This window comes from Anomaloglossus baeobatrachus, chromosome 1 (assembly GCF_048569485.1).
Source record: "Anomaloglossus baeobatrachus isolate aAnoBae1 chromosome 1, aAnoBae1.hap1, whole genome shotgun sequence".
Classification (NCBI taxonomy): domain Eukaryota; kingdom Metazoa; phylum Chordata; class Amphibia; order Anura; family Aromobatidae; genus Anomaloglossus; species Anomaloglossus baeobatrachus.
The window spans coordinates 180,509,974-180,535,394 of NC_134353.1; the positions used below are offsets into that span (position 1 = coordinate 180,509,974).

The window sequence follows — 25,421 nt, forward strand, 5'->3', positions numbered from 1 at the left end:
AGTGGCATAATACTCTGACAACATTGTTCCCTGAAGCGACCTGCGTTTCAGAGATGCATAAAGGCATCTTCCCCATACTGTTCCAATTCAATTATACCACTTTTCCATCTATTTCAGCATTTTTACAGACCCGCCAGACATCCTGAGAGGGTCTGCTCAAAAATTATGTTTCCCATTGACTTGCATTAGATTCGTTATTTTCGATGAATACATGAATAGTATAAAATATTCGAGACAAATAATCCAAACCCAAATATTCACTATTCGGCCATTACTACTTATATATAACACTATGCATCGTTACATTTATTACACTCTATATGACATAGCACATTATACTGTAAATTAATTTGATAACCATTTATACACTCTCTTACATATTTATCACTTCTTCATGCTTTACATACATCTATATTAGACTCATAAATGCTTTCTAAGACCTTAGACACAATATCTGCTGTGAGCATGCTGGCGTGAGGTCTTAAATAGAAACCAATCTGCTTTGGTTGGTGTCTGAGAAACGAAACTAAACTGCTTTCTGTTTCCATATCTCCGCCTCCTCGTGAGCACAATATATGGAGACAGCGAGTGCTGGCAGAAAAGAATCCCTCACATTAGGAGACTGGACCATTTTTCAGGTTTGCAGCTGATTCTGCTCAGATAAGGTAAGTACAATATTTTGCATATTTCTACAACCCCTTCACAAAAGGTGACTACTGTATGTTTTATTAACCATGTTAGTAGAGATGATCTGCCACAGCTAAAAATCTATATAGTCCAAAATATCTACATAGGATTTATCAAGCTACAGTCACCTCTGTAGCATGTCTATGAAGGAGGTGTGCAATGAAGAAAGTGAAATATCTGTCACAACTTCTTGTAAAATCTTTTTCTAACACACCATAGCCACATTATGTATCCACATAGCGGACAGCAGGGGATGTATGGATCTTCAGCTTCCACATGTAAACAGCAGAGCACTCATCTACTACTAAATATTTTTCAAATATTAACCCTTTTGCCCTTAAACCTGCTTTTCACCTTCCTGACTGGGCCATTTTCTTCAGTTCTGACCAATGTCACTTTGACATGTTATATCTGGAATGCTGATAATTCTGAGACTATTTTTTCGTGACATTTGCACTTCACAATAGGGGTGAATTGAAGAGAATAGTTTTTGCACTTACTTGTGAAAATGTCGTAATTTTCAAACTTTAATTTTTTTATGCCATTAAATCCTAGAGCTATGTCACGCAAAATAGTTACTACATAACATTTCCCACATGTCTACTTTACGCCAGCACAATTTGTGAAAAATCATTTTTTTTCGTCAGGAAGATTCTTATTCTCATTCTTCCAACAAAATTTACAAAACCAATTTTTTTTTCGTGACCACATAAAATTTGAAGTGGCTTTGAGAGGTTTAGGTGACAGAAAATACCCAAAAATGACACCACTCTAAAAACTGCACCCCTCAAACTTCCCAAAAACACATAAGAAGTGTATTAACCCTTTAGGTGCTTCACAGAAACTAAAGCAATGTGGAAGGAAAAAAAAAATGTCCTTTTTTTTTTCCAGTAAAATGTAACTTTAGCTCCAAATTTTGCATTTTCACAAAGGTAACTAGAGAAAATTCACCATACAATTTATTGAGAAATTTCTCCTGAGTACACTGATACCCCACATGTGGTGGAAATCTACTCTTTTGGCGCACGGTAGGGCTTGGAAGGGAAGGAGCGCCATTTAAATTTTTGAATGCTAACTTAGCTGGAGTCATTAGTGAACACTATGTTGCATTTGAAGAGCCCCTGAGTTGCCCAAACAGTGGAGCTCCTCCACAATTGACTCCCTTTCGGACATTAGGTCAAGGAATTTATCTAGATGTTTGGTGAATACCTTGAACACCCAGGTGCTTCACAGAATGTTATAAGGTTGAGCCTTGAAAATGAAAAAATACATTTTTAATCACAAAAATGTTACTTTAACCCCAAACTTTTACATATCACAAGAATAACAGGAAAAAATTACCATACAATTAGCTGTACAATTTCTCCAGAGTACTGCAATATCCCATATGTGGTTGAAAAATTCTTTTAAGACACAGTGCAAAGTGAAGAAGGGAAGGCCATATTTGAATTCATATTTAGCTGGAATGGATTGCGGGTGCTATGTCACATTGGCAGAGCCCCTGAGGTGCCTAAATAGTGCAGCTCCCCAACAAGTGACCCATACTCGGTATGTCATATGTCGTTAAGGCATTGACTATCATAACATACCCAGTAAGTGGTTAAACAATCAGGTGTGGCAATGTCAACGGTCATTTCACTGTGTGTAGGGCTTCATCTGGCCGTTGTTAATGGGTTACTTATACATCTGATTCTAATCCTACAAACTTCCAGACTTTGTGCCAATGTATCTAGAAGTATTGGTGCTGATTTGGAGACAAAGCGTGGTCACAACAAATATTGATCTCAATTACATTTCTCTTTTGTTCATTTCCTTTTTTATTTTTCTTAATTCATATAAATAAACTATTGACATTTTTTTTTATTTTTAAAGCATTCTAACTTAGTGGTAACTTTTGCACTGTACTGTAGTGATTAAACAGGTTTAGCCCCTTATAGTGAATAAACACTTTTGCATCCCTGCATGTCAGCAGCCATAATTTTTTTCTTCACTGACATAGCTATTTGAGGCTTTCTTACTTGAGGGAGAAATTGTAATATTTTTTGACACTGTTTGGAGATACATATAAACTATGGTGACCTTGTATTCTGCCTCTGATATATGTAAGTGAGATGTGTCTGACGAATGTGAGCACTGATCTCTTTCAATGCAATGGTAAATAGGTTACACGCTATCTTCTCCTCTCTAGGCTGACCACCTACACATAGATAATCCAGGGAGGAAGATGCAGTTTTAAAACTTTTATGTAGTTTATTGACTGTACCCTGAGAAATAATGAGGTAAAGATATAAAGAAAAGATGAAGGGACATAGATGAATGAAGGAGGATGAATGATAGAGGATAGAAGTACAGGAAAATCTTTTCTCCAGTTCTGATGCACATTTTTGCCAAAAGGCCACTGACCAGAGAGAAGAGGATGTGAGATATGAGGATTAGAGAAGTTATAGAGAGGGGCTTAGTGAGAAATTACAGCTGCAAATACATGAAAAGATATTGTAACAATGACCAGTGGATGGCAGCAAAATAATACAATTACTGTACAACCAGCATAGGGAATAAACTCAAGACTAGTGATGGGCGGACTCGCAGATAAACGGGACCGGTGGGTCTAACTAGGTTAAAAAAATCTCGGTTCCAACCTGGGATTGGTCACGATTATCTGGTCAGACGCCAGTCCCCATATAAGTCTACAGTGACCAAAATCTATTAAGAATGGGGGCAGAAGGGATAGAGGAATAAGAGAAAGCATTTAATACTTACCGAGGCTCTGGCGTGGCTGTAACTGTAAGGGTATGTGCGCACGTTGCTTTTTACCTGCTTTTTACCTGCTTTTTTGCTGCTTTTTCTTCTGCGCTGTTTAATGCCAAAATGGATGTGTTCTTCTATTCAAGCAAAGTCTATGGGAATTTGGGTTTCTTGTTCACACTATGTTGTTCAAAATGCTGCCTTTTTGTGGCAGAACTTTGGTCAAAAACTCAGCTTTGCAGTGCAAAACCCAAATGGCAAAAACAATTGACATGTTGCTTCTTTGAAAAGCTGAGTTTTTGACCAAAGTTCTGCCTCAAAAAGGCAGCATTTTGAACAACATAGTGTGAACAAGAAACCCAAATTCCCATAGACTTTGCTTGAATAGAAGAACACATCCATTTTGGCATTAAACAGCGCAGAAGAAAAAGCAGCAAAAAAGCAGGTAAAAAGCAGGTAAAAAGCAACGTGCGCACATACCCTAACTGCTTCCAGGCCGCCCCATTATTGCTCATCCATATTCACTGCTTTCCCTGCCCACTGGCCGTCCTGGCATGTGTGATTGGTTGCAGTGAGACGCGTCCCCAGCCTGTGTGATAGCGTTTGACTGCAACCAATAACAGGCGCTGTCTGTGGGTTACTATCATGGTATTAAAATAAATAAATAAATAAATCATTTGGCATAGGGTTCTACATATTATTGTTATATAGCATATTTCCCAAGAGGTATCAAAAGGTTCCATGGCATGGGAGAGCTGATCTGGCTTCACTGTTCTTGGTAAACACACAGCATTTGAAAACAGTTGATCGCTGAGCCTCTGTCAGAAAAGCAAATATTCTTTTGTTTGTTTCTCAGAACATCCACCTAAGGGCGCTTTCACACTTGCGTTCATTGCAATCCACCACTATGGAGAATAGCGCTGTCCGTTAACACACTGCGCTGTTTTTCATAGACTTGTATTGACAACGCACTGTAACACAAGTGTCCGCGTTGCATCCGCTGGCCGATGCTGCGTCGTTATTTTGACTCAGCGTTGGGCGGAGGGAACGCTACATGTAGCGTTTTTTGGGTCGTTAAAATAACGCACCTTGACTGAGTACATTGGAATCCGCCTAGGTGTCTAATGATTGTCTATGGTCATGGATTCCGCCGCTATGCGCTAAGCAGCAGAATCCGCTGACGGATTCCATCACGTTCTACTGCGCATGCTCAGCATGTCCAGCAGAATGATCTAAATCGTTTAAAATCACTCCTGGTCTCTCTCCCCCTCTCACCCCCTCTCTCATACTCACCGATCATGGGCGTGGCGCTGCACGGCTGTCACAAAGCTCCGGCGGATTTTCCTCTTTTGAAAATGCTGGCCGCTCATTATTCAATCTCGTATTCACTGCTTCCACTGCCCACCGGCGCCTATGATTGGTTGCAGTCAGACCCGCCCCCATGCTGAGTGACAGCTTTGTCACTGCAACCAATCACAGCTGCCAGTGGGCGGGTCTATATCGTGCAGTACAATAAATAATTTTGATACCAGCCAAGGTAAAGCCACATGGCTGAAGGCTGGTATTCTCAGGATAGGGAGCCCTGCGTTATGAGGAGCCCCCCAGCCTAACAATATCAGCCAGCAGCCTCCCGGAATTGCCGCATCCATTAGATGCGACAGTCCCAGGACTCTACCCGGCTCATCCCGAATTGCCCTGGTGCGGTGGCAATCGAGGAAATAAGGAGTTAATGGCAGCCCATAGCTAGTCCTATGTTAATCATGGCAGGCATCTATGAGACACATTCCATGATTAACCTGTAAGTGAAAGTAAATACACACATACACCCGAAAAAATACTTTATTTGGAATAAAAGACAAAAAAACCCACCCTCTTTCACCACTTTATTAAAATCCCCAAATACCCCTCCAGGTCCGGCGTAATCCACACGAGGTCCCGCGACGCATCCAGCTCTGCTACATGAAGCTGACAGGAGCTGCAGTAGAACACCGTCACTCCTGTGAGCTCCACGCAGAAACTGAAGGGAATTGCACTGTCAGCGGGTACGTCACTGAGGTAGTGCCGGTGTGTGCGGTGATGATGGGTGCGGTAGTGCCTGCGTGTGTGCGGTGATAATGAGTGCGGTAGTGCCTGCGTATGTGCGGTGATGATGGGTGCGCTAGTGCCGGTGTGTGCGGTGATGATGGGTGCGGTAGTGCCTGCGTGTGTGTGGTGATGATGGATGCGGTAGTGCCTGTGTGTGTGCGCAGTGTTGATGGGTGCAGTAGTGCCGGGGTTTGTGCGGTGATGATGGGTGCAGTAGTGCTGGGGTGTGTGCGGTGATGATGGGTGCAGTAGTACCGGGGTGTGTGCGGTGATGATGGGTGCAGTAGTGCCGGGATGTGTGTGATGATGATTGATGCGGTAGTGCCTGTGCGTGTGCGGTGATGATGGGTGCGGTAGTGTCGGGGTGTGTGCGGTGATGATGGGGGGGCTGTAGTGCTGGGGTGTGTGTGGTGATGATGGGTGCAGTAGTGCTGTGATGTGTGTGATGATGACGAGTGCGGTAGTGCCTGCGTGTGCGGTGATGGTGGGGGTGGTAGTGCTGGGATGTGTGTGATGATGATGAGTGCAGTAGTCCCGTGATGTGTGTGATGATGATGAGTGCGGTAGTGCCTGCGTGTGCGGTGATGATGGGGGCGGTAGTGCTGGGATGTGTGTGATGATGATAATTATAGAGAAAAGAACAAAAACCGCTCACCACTGCAGAGACAAGCCTGAGTATATCCTCCTGTTAATGTCCTTTAGTCCGGCACGGATTACAGCAGCAAGCTGAGAAGGTAATGGAACAAAACAATGGAAAAGATCCAGCTGGACTCCAAGGAGATGAATAAAAATGCTTCTTTATTTGTAACTTGGTTAAAAATAAATATCCATATTGCAAATGAAAACACCGGCTTGTGCACACTGATGAATGGCAGATGTATACCACAACGCGTTTCGGCGGAACGCCTTCCTCAGGTCATAGTCAGTACAAGACTAAAGGATATTTATAAATGTTTTTCCTAAGCAGCAAACCAACCCACATGTTCTCAATGAATTAATTAAATAGGGGAGTATACGCTGCTCAGGCAAAATCACATGTTCATAAAAAAACAAAAAATACAAAAATAGACCATGAAGTATTAATCCAACCAATGTATTTACACAAATATTCATTTAGATAGAACACAGAAAAATTTAAAATTATAAATCATTCAGTTTGTATTTAGGTACATGTACCCTATATATGAGTATATATGTTGTTTGTTTGTTTTTTTTCTTTTTTTTTTTTTTCTCTTTCTTTAGAAAATGGACATGAAAATCATTAGATATACTAAAACCTCTGTTATATAAACACATTATAGGAACCCCGATATACATAAAAAACATTTCTCAAAAATATATGAAAATTTTTTTTCAAAAAACATCAATAACATAAAATCAAATCATGTCTGCTATTTAGTCCCTTGGGGAGACGAGTATCCAGCATAAAAATCCACCGACTTTCATGATTGAGTAACTTTCTCCTATAATCACCTCCCCTCGATGGTTTAAAAACCCTTTCTATACCTTTAAATTTAAATGCTGTCAGATCACCTTTGTGAACAGTGGCAAAATGTCTGGATACTGCAGAGATACCAATTGCATTAACATTTATTGAGTCGGACATGTGTTTACGTATACGTTTTTTAAGGGGCCCCACTGTGCAGCCTACGTACTGAATCTGACACTGTTCACATTCTATCATATACACCACATGGTCACTATTACAATTAATGAACGTGTCAATTTTGAAACTGTTGCCATTGTAAAAAGATACAAAAGTATCACTTTTACTGACAAAGGCGCAGCACTTACATTTGGCGGCACCGCACCTGAAAAAACCTTTGAGTTCTAGCCACGTGGCAGATCTGACAGGCCGTGCGGAGACAAATGTGCTGGGAGACAGAATGTTCTGCAAAGTGGGGGCTTTTCTGGCAACAAATCTGACTGTGTTCTTATTCATAATATCCTTCAGTCTCAGATCTTGGTTCAGCAGAGGTAAGTATTTTTTTATAATATTTTTTATACTGTCAAATTGATCACTGAATTGTGTAGAGAAGGTAATAAACCGATTATCATTGTCCTTCTGTTTAAATTTTTCGGCAAGAAGGTCTGCTCTATTTGCTCTATCAACTATATGCTCAGCTCTGTCTAACACCCACCCCGGGTAATCTCGTGCTCTGAGTCTGTCTTTAACCCTTTGTGCCTCTTTCTTGTATATAGCTGGGCTGGAGCTGTTTCTCTTAGTACGCACCAGTTCTCCCACTGGAATATTCCTCAAAACATGTTTAGGGTGACAGGATGATGCATTGAGTGTGTTATTGGTGGCCAAAGGTTTTCTGAATGGGGAAATGCACACTCTATTATCTTCAATGGAGAACTCAATATCCAAAAAATTAATTTTGGTTTTATGTAAATTGTGTGTGAATTTCAAATTAAACTCATTATTATCCAGATATAGGAAGGCGTTCCGCCGAAACGCGTTGTGGTATACATCTGCCATTCATCAGTGTGCACAAGCCGGTGTTTTCATTTGCAATATGGATATTTATTTTTAACCAAGTTACAAATAAAGAAGCATTTTTATTCATCTCCTTGGAGTCCAGCTGGATCTTTTCCATTGTTTTGATGATGATAATGGTTGCGTAGTGCCTGCGTGTGAGGTGATGATGGTCTCTCTCTCTCTCGCGCAGCTAGAAAACTTAACGCAACGCGCTATTTCACAGGAAACCGTTGCCTTTATTATCACATTATTTGCAAGGCATCCGTCACATTCGTCACACAACGCATTGTGACGGATGCCGCACAACGCAAGTGTGAAAGCGCCCTAATATATTTATTGCTGGTGATAAGAAGCCTCTTTTACTGTACTAATTTGTATTGGCTAGTCAGTAGAGTTCTCTACTGGCTAACACTGTACAAAGATATATTTTACCTGTATCATATTGGCTAGTCTACACTCTGCTGCCATTAAAAAGAGGATTTAGGTGGTAGAACTGTGTGACTGAGCATGTGTGGCTACTGGAACTGTGCACAGTTGGAGAATGTCCACACAGGGAATTAAAAAAACAGTGGGAGCTACAAGTCTGTAACAACTAAATTTAAACAATAGAATATTTTAAAATGTGCCATATTTTGCTTGACCTTTCAGAGGAATCCATTATGTAGGACAATCTAGTATCCTAATCTTATTGGAAAGGAACACGCATCTTTAAAAATTATATTTACCAGCAGATATAGGGTTAATCTGAATGTAAATTGTGTTGCTATGCTGCCGGGTAACTTTACTGAAAGTGTGGCTATCAGAAGAAAATGTACTTATTTTCTCCCAGGAACTGCAAACTGGCTTTCAGCCATGAGACATGCAGAGAGCAGCTACAGTCACTATTCACAGCACCACTCAGTATACTGGGAGCAGCAGATGTACATCACCAAAAATGCTTTCCATCATGTTAACACTTGAAGTCCCAGAAAGGGGTCATTTAACATTTCTACCTTTGGAACCCAGAGACGGGTCGAATGAGCTGAAGGATTTTAGCTAACATCCTATAATCACCGTCTTTTGTTCTGTAATTAAGGCCATTACTGTCGCACCACAGGAGGTTGTTGTTTTCCATTGAGTTTAGTCATTTAGTTTCTAGTTAGTTAGGTCAGTTTGGACTAAAGGTCATTTGACCCTCTTTCGGGACTTCAGAGGGGAGCTCGAAATTTCTGGGACTTCTAGTTTAAACAATGCATAAGACTACATCAGCTATTAAAGGCTCACATCACTTCGTACACACCAGCGCAAACCTTCCTCATATTGCCTTGCAGATATCACATGATATAGTATAGAAAGAGCTATCATACGTGTATAAAAGCTGAGTAACGGAATGCAGCAGCCATTTTGAAGTGAATATGTATAGTGTGAAAATGTCAAGGCTCACATCACCAGCGTCTGTGATTGGCTGCAGTCAGACTTCTATACACGCCTCCCGCCACTCACCCTCTGTGTCTGCGTCTGTTTGGTTGCAGACCTGTTTGCTGTATAGTAGCGTAAAAAGAAAGAAAGAAATAATAAAAAAAATGTTGTAGACTCCATCCATATTTTTGATAAGTGCGTGTATGAACTGCAACCCCTGGTTATCAAAAACAGTGGGGATCCCATAATTTAAAAAAATGACTTGGGGTCCCCCCCATTTTTTATAACCAGCCATGGTAAATCTGACAGCTGATATCTAGTATTATCAGGGTGGGAAGAGTCATGGCTATTGGCCCCTCCCAGTCTAGAAATACTAGCCCGCAGTCACCCCACAAGTGGCACATCCATAATATGCGCTAATTCTGGTGCTTTAGCCTGTTCATCCCGATTACCTGGCTGCAGTGGCAATTGGAGTAATATATGGAGTTAATTTCAGCTATGATTTGTCAGAAATCACAGTTGTCATCACGCCAACTTGATGAGCCAACTTGATGTCATCACGCAATTGGGATGAGCCAGGAAATGAGGCAGAATTGGCACATCTTATAAATGTGCCAATTCTGGGGCGGCTGCAGGCTAGTATTTTTAAGCTGGGAGGGGCCAATACCCATGGATCTTCCCACCCTGATAATACAGCCCCCACCTGTTAGCTTTACCATGGCTGGTTATTAAAAATTGGGGGGAATTTTCCCATGTTTTTTTTTTTTTTTTAAATTATAGGATAGCCTCTATTTTTGATAACCAGCCACGGTAAATCTGACCATTCGGGGTTGCAGCCTGTAGCTGCTGCTTTACCCATCCTAGTTATCAAAATAGGGTGGGAGCATACATTTTTTTTTATAGTCCTTTCCTCAGCCAATCACAGCCATGCCAATACTTCACATTGCTGTTATGGGGTTGGATGTGCCCACACTGGAAAAGCTTGTTGATTGACTGCACTGCAATCTTTCAACAAGCTTTATTCAGATGACAAACCCAAAGAGGAACCGGATGTACAGTAAAAAGCCCATGTTATGGGGTCAGCACTGGACACAAGATATTTGGTATGAACCCTGAACAGGGACTAATAAGTTTTGGGGCATAAGAAATGCCACTGCTTACCATTAATTTGACAAAAATGATGTGAAAAGGCCAAAAGTTGCTAATTCTTTATGCATCCTCATGTGCAAAATGCTGTAACTTTTCAAAGCTTGTTAAACCAGTTTGTTTTTGCTTAAAATATTTTATGCATAGGGGTCTAGCTAAACAAAAGATAACTTGAAAAATGGTGCAAACTGTTTATTGAATTTGAAGCAAATCATAAAGTAATTAAGTGAGAGGTATTCACACCAAAAACTGTTGGAAATTTCAATCATCAAGCAGGACCAAAGAAAAAGAACAAGAAAGAGTGACAAAAGAAATAGAAAAAGAGAGCGGAAGAGTGAAAGAACTAAAAAGCCTGAAGAGATCAGAAACCCAATGCCCCTTCTAAAGAACATTTTTACCCACCCAGATATACAGCACCCACATAAACAGCCAGATACATTATTCTTTTTTGGATGGGGGTCAGCCACAGCTTTATTTATTTGAACATTTGTGTAACCATTCTTTTTTAACTGTAGACATGTGTACACTGGAATCTGAAATGGTATGCATTTCCCCTCGGGAAAGTTCATCTTCTGCTCTATACTCTCCAACCAATAATTTTATACTTCCAGCTGTGACTTGCATCATAACTTTAAGGCCTAAGCCACACGGCGAGAAAATCGGTGCGAGTGGAGTGCGATAAAACATCGCATTCCACTCGGACCAATTCTAGCCTGTGTGTCAGTGCACATGAGCGGTTATTTTCTCAGCCCCAATTGGACCGAAAAAACTATCTCAGCATGCTGCAACTGTAAAGCGAGACTCTTTTCTCTCGAACCCATTCAATTGAATGGGGCGAGAAAAAAATCGCACAGCACTCACGGTACACCGGTGTATCACGTGTGCAGAGCAAGAATCGCAATAGCCAGCTACGGAGGAGAGAGGCAGAGAAATCCCTCCCTCCACTGCAGAGCCCGCCCCCTGCAACTGAGGTCCGCTCGCACAGTCAGACCTCAGACGCAGGGATACTAGCATGACACTCGACTCCTCCTGCTATACTGCCAGCACGAGCCATTAGTGCCCCGTGTGGCCCCGGCCTAACATAGAAAACTGTATCATTAGCCAGTGGCATATATGAGACAACATCAAATAAGGGAGGGGGGAAGGGAAACTCGCTCAGCTGGTACCGAAGAAGGGTAAAGAAAACCCCAGGAAGCCATATATATTATGAGTAGGTATCAAATTGAAATGACAAGTAGGGGGGAGGGTGCAGTGAAACTCGACAACTTTACACTGAATAGCCCACCCGACATTGTAAGAGGGAAGAGCAAATGAAAGAGGAATGGAACACCCCTGCAGCAAACACCAATGCATCATGTCACATGTTTAACCCTGACAACACCAGCAGCAAGAAGGAGGGAGAAAAGAAGAACAACAAAAGGAGGGAGGAGAAAATAAGCAGAACAAAACCACATTAACCCAGTACCTCTACAGTCATGGACTTCTTCCATAATTGGCTTGTGGTCTCCAAGACTTAAGAGTCCACAAACCCGACGACCCTTCTAAACAACATTAATTGCCTCTTAATTATATGGCACCCATATAAATACACAGGACATGGTATTCTTTTTGGATAGGCTTGGCCACATCTTATTGTCTTACACCTTTGTATAACCATTCTTTTTTAACTATAAAACAATGTCATCATAATACCTGTCACTATCATGGCAACCATTGGCTCCCCGTAATCATGTCACGGGGCCTTCAATGGCAGCGGGCTCATTTTGACAGTGCAATCTAAGTGACACCCTTGCCTGTTAGCCCCACATGTCTGCTGTTCAAATTAGCAGACATGTGCGGGGATCACCGTGGTGATTACTGCGACATGACTGATGACACACAAGTACATCATAGGTCGTGATGGGGTTAAGGAAACATAAATCATTCCTGCCTGCATGCTCTACTAAAATAATTGAGGACGTGGCAACCATGGTTATCTCCATAGCTTGAGACCTAGGTATGACTTCAAATTCCTCTCCACATCACCTGCCCAGTGAGACCTCTTTCACAATCTTTTCCTTAATGATGGTGGAATTCTTCCTGGCCGACTTTAAATTATTTGACAAGGACAATGCTTTGGAATAATAAGAAGGATGAAAAAAACAAAGATAAAAACGATGCATAAGGCCCTGTGCGCACTTACCGTTTTTTCCCGCGGATTTCCTGCAGTTTTGCTGCATGTTTCGCTGCAGAAAATGTTCATAACATCTCTGCAGTGATTCACCAGCAAAACCTATGGGAAAAAAAATGCTGTGCGCACTAGGCGGAATTTGACAGCTGCATGTTTTGCTGCGGGATTCCAGCAAAAACAATTGCATGTCACTTCTTTTCCGCAGGTCCTTGCGGGATTTCACTCCATTGACTGCAATGTAATCGTGAAATCCCGCAGGGAAGTGATGTCATTACAGGAAGAGGAAGCGGAGCAGAGAGTAAACACACACACATCACACTCACACACAGACATAGAACACACACACATCACACTCACACACAGACATAGAACACACACACATCACTCACATGCAGACATATAGAATACACATACAAATCAAACGTAAATATAGAAAAAAAACACGTGTGCTCCGCCGTATTTTTACCTTCCAGCCGAAGTAAGCACACAGCGGCGGTTCGGTATTCTCAGGCTGGGGAGGGCGGGGGGCAGGGTTAATGTCCCCCCTCCTCCCGCAGCCGAGAATATCAGCCGCAGCTGCCCCGAGACTGTCGCATGCATTATGCGACAGTCCCGGAGTGTCCTCGGCTCTTCCAGATGCCGTGATGCGGTGGCTATACAGGTAATAACGAGTTAATGGCGCATCGCCACCATTAACTCCAGGCTTGATCATGGCAGCGTCTATGTGACAGCTGATATGATCAACCCATAAGTAAAGTGAATAAACACACACACCGAAAAACCTTTATTTTAAATAAAACACAAAAAAGCCTCCTCTTTAACTCCTTTATTAACCCCTCCCAAACACACAGCTCCGGCGTAATCCACAGCTCCGGCGTAATCCACGTCTTGCGCTGCTTGCATCCAGAAGCGAGTGACACAGACACAGGCTGAATGCAGCCTCGCAGCGAGCCTGCAGAGGTAACCACAGGGCATTTCCCACGGCTGGTAATGTGAACTCACATTACCGCTTGGGAGAAATGCAGCGTGTGCTCACAGGGACTCTAGTTATCCCTCTATCTATCCCTCTATCTATCTGTCTATCTATCTATTCTTCTATCTATTCCTCTATCTGTCTATTTATCTGTCTGCGATCTATCTCAGAAGGAAATTACCTTTTTTTTTTTCCAATGTGCTTTATTGCATTGAATGCATTAAAGCACACATACCAACCCGCACGCAGCAAAACCGCGGCAATACCGCGAACAATACCGCGGTAAAACCGCGGCAAACCGCATGCAGTTTTCGGGTGCGGTTTGCCGCGTTTTTTTTTTACCACGGGTGCGGTAATCTTTCAAACCCTGTGGAATTTTCTTGGGAAAATTCTGTTTTCCAGTGCGCACAGGGCCTAACTGTGCAGCTGCTTCATTACTGGGGTACTGGTCTGGCTATGGGACATAGTGACTATGCTCACTGGAGTCTTTCTCTACAGGAATCCCCGTTGGCAGAGTGGCGGCCTTTCCTGGCTTACTATAAAGCATATGGGGCATTTATGTTTATAGCTACACAAACCATAGAATCTGCAGTGGCTCTTGCTAAAGAGCCAACAAGCCCCTGGTCTGCAGAAAGCCACTGCGATTTGGGAAGAAATAGCGGCCGCTGATTGAAAATATTTACAGCCTGGGGCCACTTTAACCCTGGGTATAGTTTGGGCAGGGGGTTAATCTGGCCTGTTACACCAGCCTAAAACACAGCCTTACAAAACTAACAGAATAGGGTTCTTTTTCTATATTAGTTCATCATGAAACCAAACAATAAAACTTAACCTTTAATGGGTGCTCTTTAAGAAGTGATAAAGGATCACTGATTAAAAACGTGAAAAGTAAAATGATCTGTATGATCAATGGTCACAAGGCTCATACGGACCAAAGCAACATGTGAGGCACACAAATATTCCCATATAAATATACAGATCCCACCATAAACACTGGTTGGAATAAATCCAAAACCTTACAACCGGAGGAACCGCCCCCAGGAGGATGGTTTGGAATAGATTAAATGGGAAAAACGCAGGAACCATAACCAATTTTAGCAGCCTAAGAAGCCATTTTTGTAAATAAATGGATCTCGCTAAGAAAAAGGAATGGTCTCACCAACGTTTAGATGGGCTCAAAAGATAATCCAAGCTGAGGCTCCACTGATGATTCTAAAGGCCCTGTCACACACAGAGATAAATCTGCGGCAGATCTGTGGTTGCAGTGAAATTGTGGACAATCAGTGCCAGGTTTGTGGCTGTGTACAAATGGAACAATATATCCATAATTTCACTGATCTGCCAAAGATTTATCTCTGTGTGTGATGGGGCTCTAAGACAAGCTTCAGAAATACCATACAAAAATCCTCCTTGTTTCATTAACTGCAGATGAATGCATTCATTTCACATGTGGCTTTGGTCCGTATGAGCTTAGTGACCATTGATCATATGTGTTATTTTTTACTTTTCACATTTTTAATCAGTGATCCTTTATCACTTCTTAAAGAGCACCCATTAAAGATTAAGTTTTATTGTATGGTTTCATAATGAACTAATATAGAAAAGACCCCTTTTCTGCTAGTTTTGTACTCCTTTAACCACAGAGGGTTTATATTACGAGGTATATTTGCTATATATTTTTTAAAACACAGCCTTACAGAGAGAAACTGTGGTTCTAGAATTCTTTACAAGACTATTTGTATTTTGAGCTTTCCTCATAAACAATGTGCTAATAATACTGGTGCTTCCTAAAGTTATGCAGGGGTCCTTTGATGCAGCACCCAGAAAAAGGAGAGGTAGTTAAGAAAAATTGAGAGCTCATCCATATGGCAAAGCTAACCTGAAATGCATCACCTTCATTTTGTTATGGCTGTCATTGTGAGAAATATATGACATATGAAATATTTAACAAATTAATTCCTTTATTTTAATTTAAAATTAATATTTTTCATTGCATTATACAAGTTTTCAACAACCATGGACTCTGGAGGTCCAAACCGTGAAGACGTGGCATCAGGCACCAGCAATGAGAAAAATGAGGAAAACTCAGGTGAGTTTACAGTATTAACAACATGAAAAGTTAAATACAGTGATAAAAGTAATTGACGTTTTTAAATTAAAGATTTTTTTTTAAAAGTTGGTGATTATTTTTGAATTTTCCATGTAAAGTGTGCATTTCTTAGATACACTTGACCAAATATTTTCCTTAGAACCCTCTAGCTTCAGTTTAGCCAGCTCCCTTTTCGCCTGCAAAGTCATCCAGCCATTTTGATTGTCCACAAAGTCTTGCAAGTGAAACAGCTGTTTACCTGAATGATTACGTGATTGTCCACAGAAACAGTGGAAAGACTGCAGTTAATGTTTGAATATAGCCTTGTGCTACCGAGCACAAAAAAATTCACAATATATTTAATGATTTATTATTATAACAGTTCCAGCAGATACACATAGGTTTTAATGTGGGCATATGTGTGTTGTAATATGATTAGTGCTTAGCATTGGTAACAAGGTGTGCAAAAAAACATATAATCAATGTTAGTATGCTTCCAAATTGAGCAGGACACTAAGGGGTACTTTGCACACACTACGACATCGCAGCTGCGATGTCGGTGGGGTCAAATCGAAAGTGACGCACATCCGGCGTTGCTGTCGACATCGGAGTGTGTAAATCGTTTTTGATACGATTAACGAGCGCAAAAGCGTTGAAATCGTTTCATCGGTGTAGTGTCGGTCATTTCCATAATGTTGCGGCAGCGACAGGTACGATGTTGTTCCTCATTCCTGCGGCATCACACATCGCTGTGTGAGAAGCCGCAGGAGCAAGAAACATCTCCTTACCTGCGTCCCGCGGCTCACGCCGGCTATGTGAAAGGACGGAGGTGGGCGGGATGTTTACGTCCCGCTCATCTCCGCCCCTCTGCTTCTATTGGCCGCCTGCCATGTGACGTCGCTGTGACGCCGCATGACCCGCCCCTTAGGAAGGAGGCGGTTCGCCGGCCAGAGCGATGTCGCAGGGCAGGTAAGTGCATGTGAAGCTGCCGTAACGATAATGTTCGCTACGGCAGCTATCACAAGATATCGCAGCTGCGATGGGGGCGGGGACTATCGCGCTTGGCATCGCTACCATCCGCTTGCGATGTTGCAGCGTGCAAAGTACCCCTTACAGTACACCATTTACTCAATTTTTCTCTACATGGCCTTAACGTCACAGATTTGTGAGAATAATTAATCTTTCATGTTATTGATCAGCAGGCAGGCAGGTGTCTTATGGATTATTTCAAAAGTCCGTTGTGTTTTAGAAAAAGCAGAAGAATTTGGGTTGGTGAGATGTTTTTGGCTGGATGGTTGTCTTCATTGGATTGTATTTGATAGTGGGTCTCACACTATCCATAAAGCGGGAGTGGAACCACTCAATGGACACTTCTCTCTATGCTCAACAATTTTTTTTCACTAGTTTCCTTTTTATAAATTTTAATTGTTCCCAACAGAGATGAACATATCGATCTGCAGAGGACTGACTTTGAGTCATATCTGCTGAAACAGTTTGCAAATTGAATTAAAAGAAAAAAATGCCTGGTGCCAGCTTACACCAGGCATCATGCACAGTTGCATGGGATTCCCCATAATGCCATGCAGCTATCCTATCACATGGTCTAGCGTAGCTAATCGGAGGGGCTATTACAGTCAGTATTAAAAATGTCTTCTGGTCAAGGACCGCCATATTATGCTTGTACAGTGTTGAGATAGGGTGTCTAAGAACACAGTTCATTCAACCTAGCGATAGAAAACCTAATCTGATCAAGCAGATTCAAAATGGGGGTGCTAGTCTCAGTCTGTGAATATATTCCAGTAACAGCGCCTTAATAGTTGCATTGTTTTTCTTCACATGCTGCAAAAAGGAGGGCAGTACTAAAGCCCACTGTGCTATTTTTGTAACTAAAACCAAATCCTGAATTCAATCATAGAGTGAGTGCTTGCTGCACTGTAAGATAGGCAAGCCATTTTTTTACATCCTAAAGAGTGACCTCAAAAATGCAGAGTTTTAAACACAACTGTGTACCTCACAAAATGTGCATTGTTAAAAAAAAATGTTTGCACACTTTTTTGTTTTAACAGTCCAATATTAGGCTGTACACACTCCACCTAAAAACAGCAGCCTTTTACTTGGGTGCTTGATTTTGACACGTGAATCTTCTCAGCTTTTGGTGTCTGTGACAGTGGCCTTCTCCCATATCACACAATCAACAGAGCGAGAGATGGATGAGCAATCCAAAGAACATTAATTCCAAGCAAATCAAATGGTCCATAACATAATCCACCATACAGAGGGTAAAAATAGTTCAGAAACACAAATATAGTCCAAATATGTGATGATGCATTGAGTAGCATGTTAGCACGCCCTTGTGGGTGTATACCTATGTTACAATCTAGTTTATTAAGTTTGAGTAATTTTTGTTATGAGGTGGTGAATTTAAAGTAAAAAGTTTTTGATGACTGTAATTTTTTTTACCACAAATATAATTTTTTTTAAATTGTTTAAATATTTTTGAGACGAGACACCTGGCATATTATGAGGAAAATTGGTGTTCCCCAATTGGTGAAACATTTGCATAGTGTGCCGACCACATGTACGAAAAACTTACTGCTATCTAGAGATGAGCGAACCTTTCAAAGCTTGGTTCGTCGAGCCTTGGCAAACTTCCCTATGTTCGCCGAAAGGTTCGTCGAACCCTTCCAAAGCTCATTGGATTCAATGGGAGGCCAAACCTAAAGCAGATAATACACCTTTAGGGTGTCAAAAAGCCTTCAAAACAACAAAAATATATTTTACTGCGCAATTCCACTGTTTTGGCATAGCCATTAGCGTCCTAGGCTATTGACATTAGAAATATTGAGGTAAGTGAGAGACAGGTATAGGGTTGGTGCTCCCACAGGAATCTTGATATTTAAATTTTTTTCAGGCAGACAGCAGGACAGTGGCATTAATTTCCTTCCCCCATATACTCATAGTGTCTTTGCACAGCAGTGAGGTATGGTTCATGCAACACACAGGATGTGGCCTGGCATTTCAATTTTAAAAATCAAGAGGTGATGAGTGACAGGATTAAGCCTCTTGCTACCACAACCCTGCCAGTATAAACAATGAACAACATGGAGACCCATCTTGGAGTGTTGATATTTAAAAATATTTCAGGCAGACAGCAGGACAGTGGCATCAATTGCCCCCCATCTCCCCATAGTGTCTTTGCAGAGCAGTGAGGTATGGTCCATGTAACACCCTGGATGGGGCTTGGTATTTCCATTTAAAAATCAAGAGGTGGATGAGGACAGGATTAGACCTCTTGCTCCCAAATCCCTGCCAGTACAGACAAGACACAATTTGGAGATCCATCATGGAATATTGATATTTAAAAACATTTCAGGCAGAAAGCAGGACAGTGGCATCAATTCCCTTCTCCTATTTCCCCATAGTGTCTTTGCACAGCACTGAGGTATGGTACATGCAACACAGAGGATGTGGCCTGGCATTTCCATTTTAAAAATGAAGAGGTGGAAGAGTGAGAGGATTAGGCTTCTTGCTCCCACACCAATGCCAGTACAGACAAGACACAATTTGGAGACCCATATTGGAGTCTTCATAGTTACAAAAATTAAAATCAGACAACAGGAAAAGTGGAAACAATTTGCACAGACTACAAATAGTCGAATGTTGCAACATGGATGCGTGGGACTGGCTCTTTAATAAGGCCTGAACCAGCATTTCTACCTTCACCATGGACAGCAAGATGACACACAGGCATAGGGCTGGTGCTCTCACACCTCTGGCACTACATCATCGCCAAGTCTAAATGTACCGCCACCGTGCTAGCGGCAGCACCGCTCAGATCCGGAGCCGTGGTGGCTCGAGGGGTCTCCGAACCCAGGGGTTCACGCGGACACTCGAATTTAAAGAAGGGGGTATATACAGGGGAGTTAGAAGTTCGTGATGCCAACCACGGTGCGTGGTAATGTGTAATACCACCCCTGCTGTTGGGGAGGGGTGAGCCCGGTGGCCGTGTTGTAGCAGCAGGATGTATTAACCCCTCCGTGGGTAGGGGGCTTGTGCCCTATGGCCCGTTGGTGTTGGTGACAGGGTGCTAATGGAGTGAGCTTGCTCTCAGGGTTCACACATAGGATTTCTTTGGACTGTAGTTTTGGAAAGTCCTATCCCATCGGTGCGCTAGTACCCTGATTTTGGAGTGGGTTGGGGATGAATCTTGAAGCCTTCACCCCCGTCGGGTAAATTACCGGGACGCGTGAAGCTACTTCCCGGCCTATGGTCCACGTACCCCATCGTGCCCTGGCCCCTGGCCAGTGATAGCTCAAGTCCATGCCCCTTTACGCAACCACCTGCGACCAGGGTTCCAACTCCTACCATGCCCAGACCAACATCTGCCACCTAGTTGATCTCAGGAGCCCTGCTCCAGACCGTTGGCCTCTCCCTCACAAAGTCACTTTTCACCTCCTACTCCTTCCACTCCTTTTTCACTTCTCCTGTCACTTTCTCACTTTCCCTACCAACCCCCCATGTGGGCGGCCCCTGTTCCTTTCAGGCCCTCCAATGGTGTGACTGGTGGTAATAGTGCAAAGAGTTCCTAGGGTTTTGACTGCCTAAGCTGTTAGCAACACCAAAGGACCAGGATCCATAACCAAGGAGGAGGGGATACTGTGCAGAAGGGCAGATTGCATAATACCCTGTGACGACCTGATAGGCCAGGGCATCACATTCCTCCTTGGTTAAATGTAGCTTGTCCCCGAGCTACAGGACACCAGAGGTTTATTTTTATTTTTAACTGCAAAATAGAATATATAAAAGGTTAACATGACTTCTTTATTAACGAACTCCATCCCTCACAGGGGAGGTACTTCACTTAAACGTTACTAAAACTGTTAAGAGTTCGTCACCCAACGGTGGGACGCTACCGGTTTCGATGGTAACGGAGGCTGAACCTACTTTGTTGCAGCGTCTTCCTGCGACCTGCCAGTCCCAACATCCTGAATTCCAATAACTTGCCACCCAAACAACCTGACCCCTTGGAAACCTATCCTTGGGTCTGTGACCAGGTTAAGGTCCCAGGTGTTGTCTTTTAGACGACTCTGGTAGGCACCAGGGCTGTGGAGTCGGAGCCGTGGAGTCGGAGCTCATTTTGGTGGAGTCGGAGTCGGTATAAAATGCACCGACTCCGACTCCTCAAATATATAATAAATTGGGGACAGTAGTGCAATACAGAAAGTGCTGAATATTTTTTCATAGGAATTTGGGAAAGTTATGAAATGTCCTATAAATGTCTGTTCTATTCCTGATCTAAGGCTACATCCACACACAGCGTTTTTGCTGTGTTTTTTGAGGATACGTTTGTCAGCTGCAAAAGCATATCAGCTTTCTAAAAAAAACGCATCACCTGAAGGGTTTTTGAGCTCATAAATAATGCTTTCAATAGCAAAAGCAGATTAGAGAAACACCACACAAACTGACATGCTCATTCTCTGTGAGGATCCTCACAAAATGCTGTGTCTGAATGTCCTATCTTCTCACCCATTGCCTTTGCTGGGATGCCAGAGTCACTGCATTTCACTGAATTATTTTGCCATCAATGTTCCATATTTTTGTAACAAGAAAGAAATTGTTACCAAGACACTGGCAGTAAAGGTAGTAAAGCTTTTCATATCAGCCAGCTTCTCCAGGCCTTAGTGGAAAAAGTTCTGCAAGATTAGGAACTCAAAAAAGAACAGGTTCTTGCTATTGTAAAGGACAATGCTTCAAACTTGATAAGTACAATTAAACTGATGAATGAGAGTAATGAACAACAGCTAGATGAAAATTTAGGATTTAGTATATTAGAGATGGAAGCCCACAGCACTGTTCATGTAACTGAGGAACAAACAGATATTGCAACAAAAGAACAGCAAAATGATACTTTAGGATTAGATGATCTTGTTGAAGCTGCTTCAAAACACTTTCCTACTCATCACATGTGCTGTGTTGTGCACACGCTGCAGCTGGCAATAAGAGTCTGCAAGAGGGACCCCGGTTTCACACATCCGTCTTTTCGCCGGTTTGGCGGATGCGGCACTCTCCAGTACAGTGTATACAGTACAGTGGCAGCGCGACAAATACCGGTCACATGCTATCATGTGACCGGAGCATGTGACCCAGAAGTTGCGGCGCTGCGACTGTACTGTATCGTACTGTACTGGCATGCGCTGCATCCGCCAAACCGGCGAGAAACCGGATGTGTGAAACTAGATGGACATGCTGGAAATCTAATTGGAATAGTAAGGAAGTTGGCTATTGCCGCTAGAACCCCTAAAATTGATTCCATCTTGAAGAGACGTGCTTGGAAAGGGGCAATTGTTGATCAAGCCACTCGGTGGGGCAGCACTTATTTAATGACTGAGCGATTGCTTGAACTAAAATCGTTTCTTATAGACATGGTGAACCCTCAAGTAACCTTAAATGAAGGTCAATGGACACAAGTGGCTGAATTGAAGGAATTGCTTAATCACCCATTTACCGTGACTAAAAAATTACAAGCTGAGGATTTAACTCCTGGCATTTTCATAAGGGAGTGGAAGAACTTGCTATTTTGCCTGCCCTAAAGAGGAGGTTTAATCACTGATGGCATTTTTGCTTCAATGAAACGGAGAGAGACACAGCTATTGGAAAATAAAATTCTTCTGGCAGCTGTGTATGTGGACCCAAGTCATCGTATACTGCTTGATGATCAACAGCTTACTAAAGGAAAAGAAGCTTTGAGTGAGGTAGCAGTTAGGATGATCGGCTATAGGACTGCCAGGTGGAAGAGGACTTGGGTCCTGACAGTGCTACTGCTGCCATATCTTCATCCTCATCAGATGAGGAGTGTAACTTTGACAAGTATTTAGATGACATGGAGCAGGCAAAGCATTGCCACAAGGAAAAAGATGTCACTCCATCTCCTATAGCAGCAGATTGACCAGATTTCAGTAAAATTTTTCACTTACACTCAAAGAAATAGAAAAATTCAACCGTTCATCAAAACTGACTGTGCATGAGGCAATTCCTTTATACACGGAAATTGTTAGAGATGTTGCCCATGTGGTTATGGCTTTTCCTCCAACCCAAGTTACTGTAGAGAGGTTGTTCTCTAGCCTTAAAATTATTAGGTCAGATTTGAGGTAATCTGCGAAGGAGGATCTGATGGAGGCAATTCTACTTTTTACAACAAATTCATAGACTGCACAAATGTTATTTACTATGTTTTTGTTGAAAACTGTTTTTTGCCACTTACATAGTGTATTACATAGTGTTATATATAACACACACACACACACACACACACATATATATATATATACAGTCATATGAATAAGTTTGGGCACCCCTATTAATGTTAACCTTTTTTCTTTATAACAATTTGGGTTTTTGCAACAGCTATTTCAGTTTCATATATCTAATAACTGATGGACTCAGTAATATTTCTGGATTGAAATGAGGTTTATTGTACTAACAGAAAATGTGCAATCCGCATTTAAACAAAATTTGACTGGTGCAAAAGTATGGGCACCCTTATCAATTTCTTGATTTGTACACTCCTAACTACTTTTTACTGACTTACTAAAGCACTAAATTGGTTTTGTAACCTCATTGAGCTTTGAACTTCATAGGCAGGCGTATCCAATCATGAGAAAAGGTATTTAAGGTGGCCACTTGCAAGTTGTTCTCCTATTTGAATCTCCTATGAAGTGTGGCATCATGGGCTCCTCAAAACAACTCTCAAATGATATGAAAACAAAGATTATTCAACATAGTTGTTCAGGGGAAGGATACAAAAAGTTGTCTTAGAGATTTAAACTGTCAGTTTCCACTGTGAGGAACATAGTAAGGAAATGGAAGAACACAGGTACAGTTCTTGTTAAGCCCAGAAGTGGGAGGCCAAGAAAAATATTCAGAAAGGCAGAGAAGAAGAATGGTGAGACCAGTCAAGGACAATCCACAGACCACCTCCAAAGACCTGCAGCTTCATCTTGCTGCAGATGGTGTCAATGTGCATCGGTCAACAACACAGCGCATTTTGCACAAGAGTCACCTGAGGTATGCAAAAGCACATTTGGACAAGCCAGTTACATTTTGGAAGAAGGTCATGTGGACTGATGAAACAAAGATTGAGTTGTTTGGTGATACATAAAGGCGTTATGCACGGAGGCAAAAAAAACACGGCATTCCAAGAAAAACACTTGCTACCCACAGTAACATTTGGTGGAGGTTCCATCATGCTTTGGGGCTGTGTGGCCAATGCTGGCACCGGGAATCTTGTTAAAGTTGAGGGTTGCATGGATTCAACTCAGTATCAGCAGTAGAGATGAGCGAAGCGGTCGCGGTTCGGCTCGAGCTTGGTTCGCCGAACGGAGGTCGCGTTCGAATTCGGTTCGGCAAACCGGTTCGGCGAACCACTCGAACCCCATAGGAAACAATGGGAGGCAATCACAAACATATAAAACCACCTAGAAAACACCCTCAAAGGTGTCCAAAAGGAGACAAACAACTCACAACACAAAACAAACACATGGGAAAGTGACAAGGACATATACTCATGCGAAAACAAAACAGCTGGACAAGGAAAAAGAGGAGGAGACACAGATATATGAGTATATGCAAGGGAACATCGATGCCATTACTGTGCAACTTGAGCCTTGCTCATTTTAGGCTTCCAATCTGTATAAATTGCCTGAGCTCGCCACGTACACCTTGGGGATCTTGTCGTGTCCCGCAGCCAGCGTTCTCTCGGAACCTGTCTTCAGTGCTGCTGGGGGTGTGCTGACAGATAAGCACACGCGTCTGTCCACTGACAATGTGGACATACTAACGTTCACCAAGATGAGGAAGTCATGGATCACAGAGGACTTTTCTACCCCTGTGTCAGCCAAGGGAGGCGAAAGGTTGGTGTATTTTTGAGAGTGCTTCATGCAAAGCATCTTTGTAAGCTTGAAAATGGGGGTCAACTGATGCCAGTCAAGTGGGGTGTGTGTGGCCCAGTTAGTGGAAATGAGGGAGACTGTGGTTGGAGTCCCGTCACTGTGTTTAAAAGAACCAAGATGAACAAGTCATGCCTCACAGAGGACTTTTCTTCCCCTGGGTCATCCAGGGGAGGCGAAAGGCATGTGTATTTTTGAGAGTGCTTCATGCAAAGCATCTTTTTCATTTTGAAAAGGGGGGTCAACTGATGACAGTCAAGTGGGGTGTGTGTGTGTGTGGCCCAATTAGTGGAAACGAGGGAGACTGTGGTTGGAGTCCCCTCGCTGTGTTTCTAAAAGAACCAAGATGAACAAGTCATGGCTCTCAGAGGGCTTTTCTTCCCCTGGATCATCCAGGGGAGGTGAAAGGCACGTGTATTTTTGAGAGTGCTTCATGCAAAGCATCTTTTTAATTTTGAAAAGGGGGGTCAACTGATGCCAGTCAAGTGGGGTGTGTGTGGCCTAATTAGTGGAAATGAGGGAGACTGTGGTTGGAGTCCCCTCGCTGTGTTTCTAAAAGAACCAAGATGAACAAGTCATGGCTCTCAGAGGACTTTTCTTCCCCTGGGTCATCCAGGGGAGGTGAAAGGCACGCGTATTTTTGAGAGTGCTTCATGCAAAGCATCTTTTTCATTTTGAAAAGGGGGGTCAACTGATGCCAG

At 42.5% G+C, this 25,421-nt stretch overlaps 1 protein-coding gene across 2 annotated transcripts in view; it reads left to right on the plus strand.

Annotated features, from left to right (window-relative positions):
* The first annotated feature begins 576 nt into the window (after window positions 1–576).
* The window catches only part of LOC142309813 (putative ATP-dependent RNA helicase DDX60), a 420,704-nt gene continuing 395,859 nt past the window's right edge, over window positions 577–25,421 (plus strand). For both annotated transcript variants that reach the window (XM_075347271.1, XM_075347272.1), the window contains exons 1-2: window positions 577–665; window positions 15,691–15,775. In XM_075347271.1, coding sequence (XP_075203386.1) covers window positions 15,703–15,775 — 73 coding nt within the window. In that variant the 5' untranslated portion in view covers window positions 577–665; window positions 15,691–15,702. The remainder of the gene's footprint in view (window positions 666–15,690; window positions 15,776–25,421) is intronic.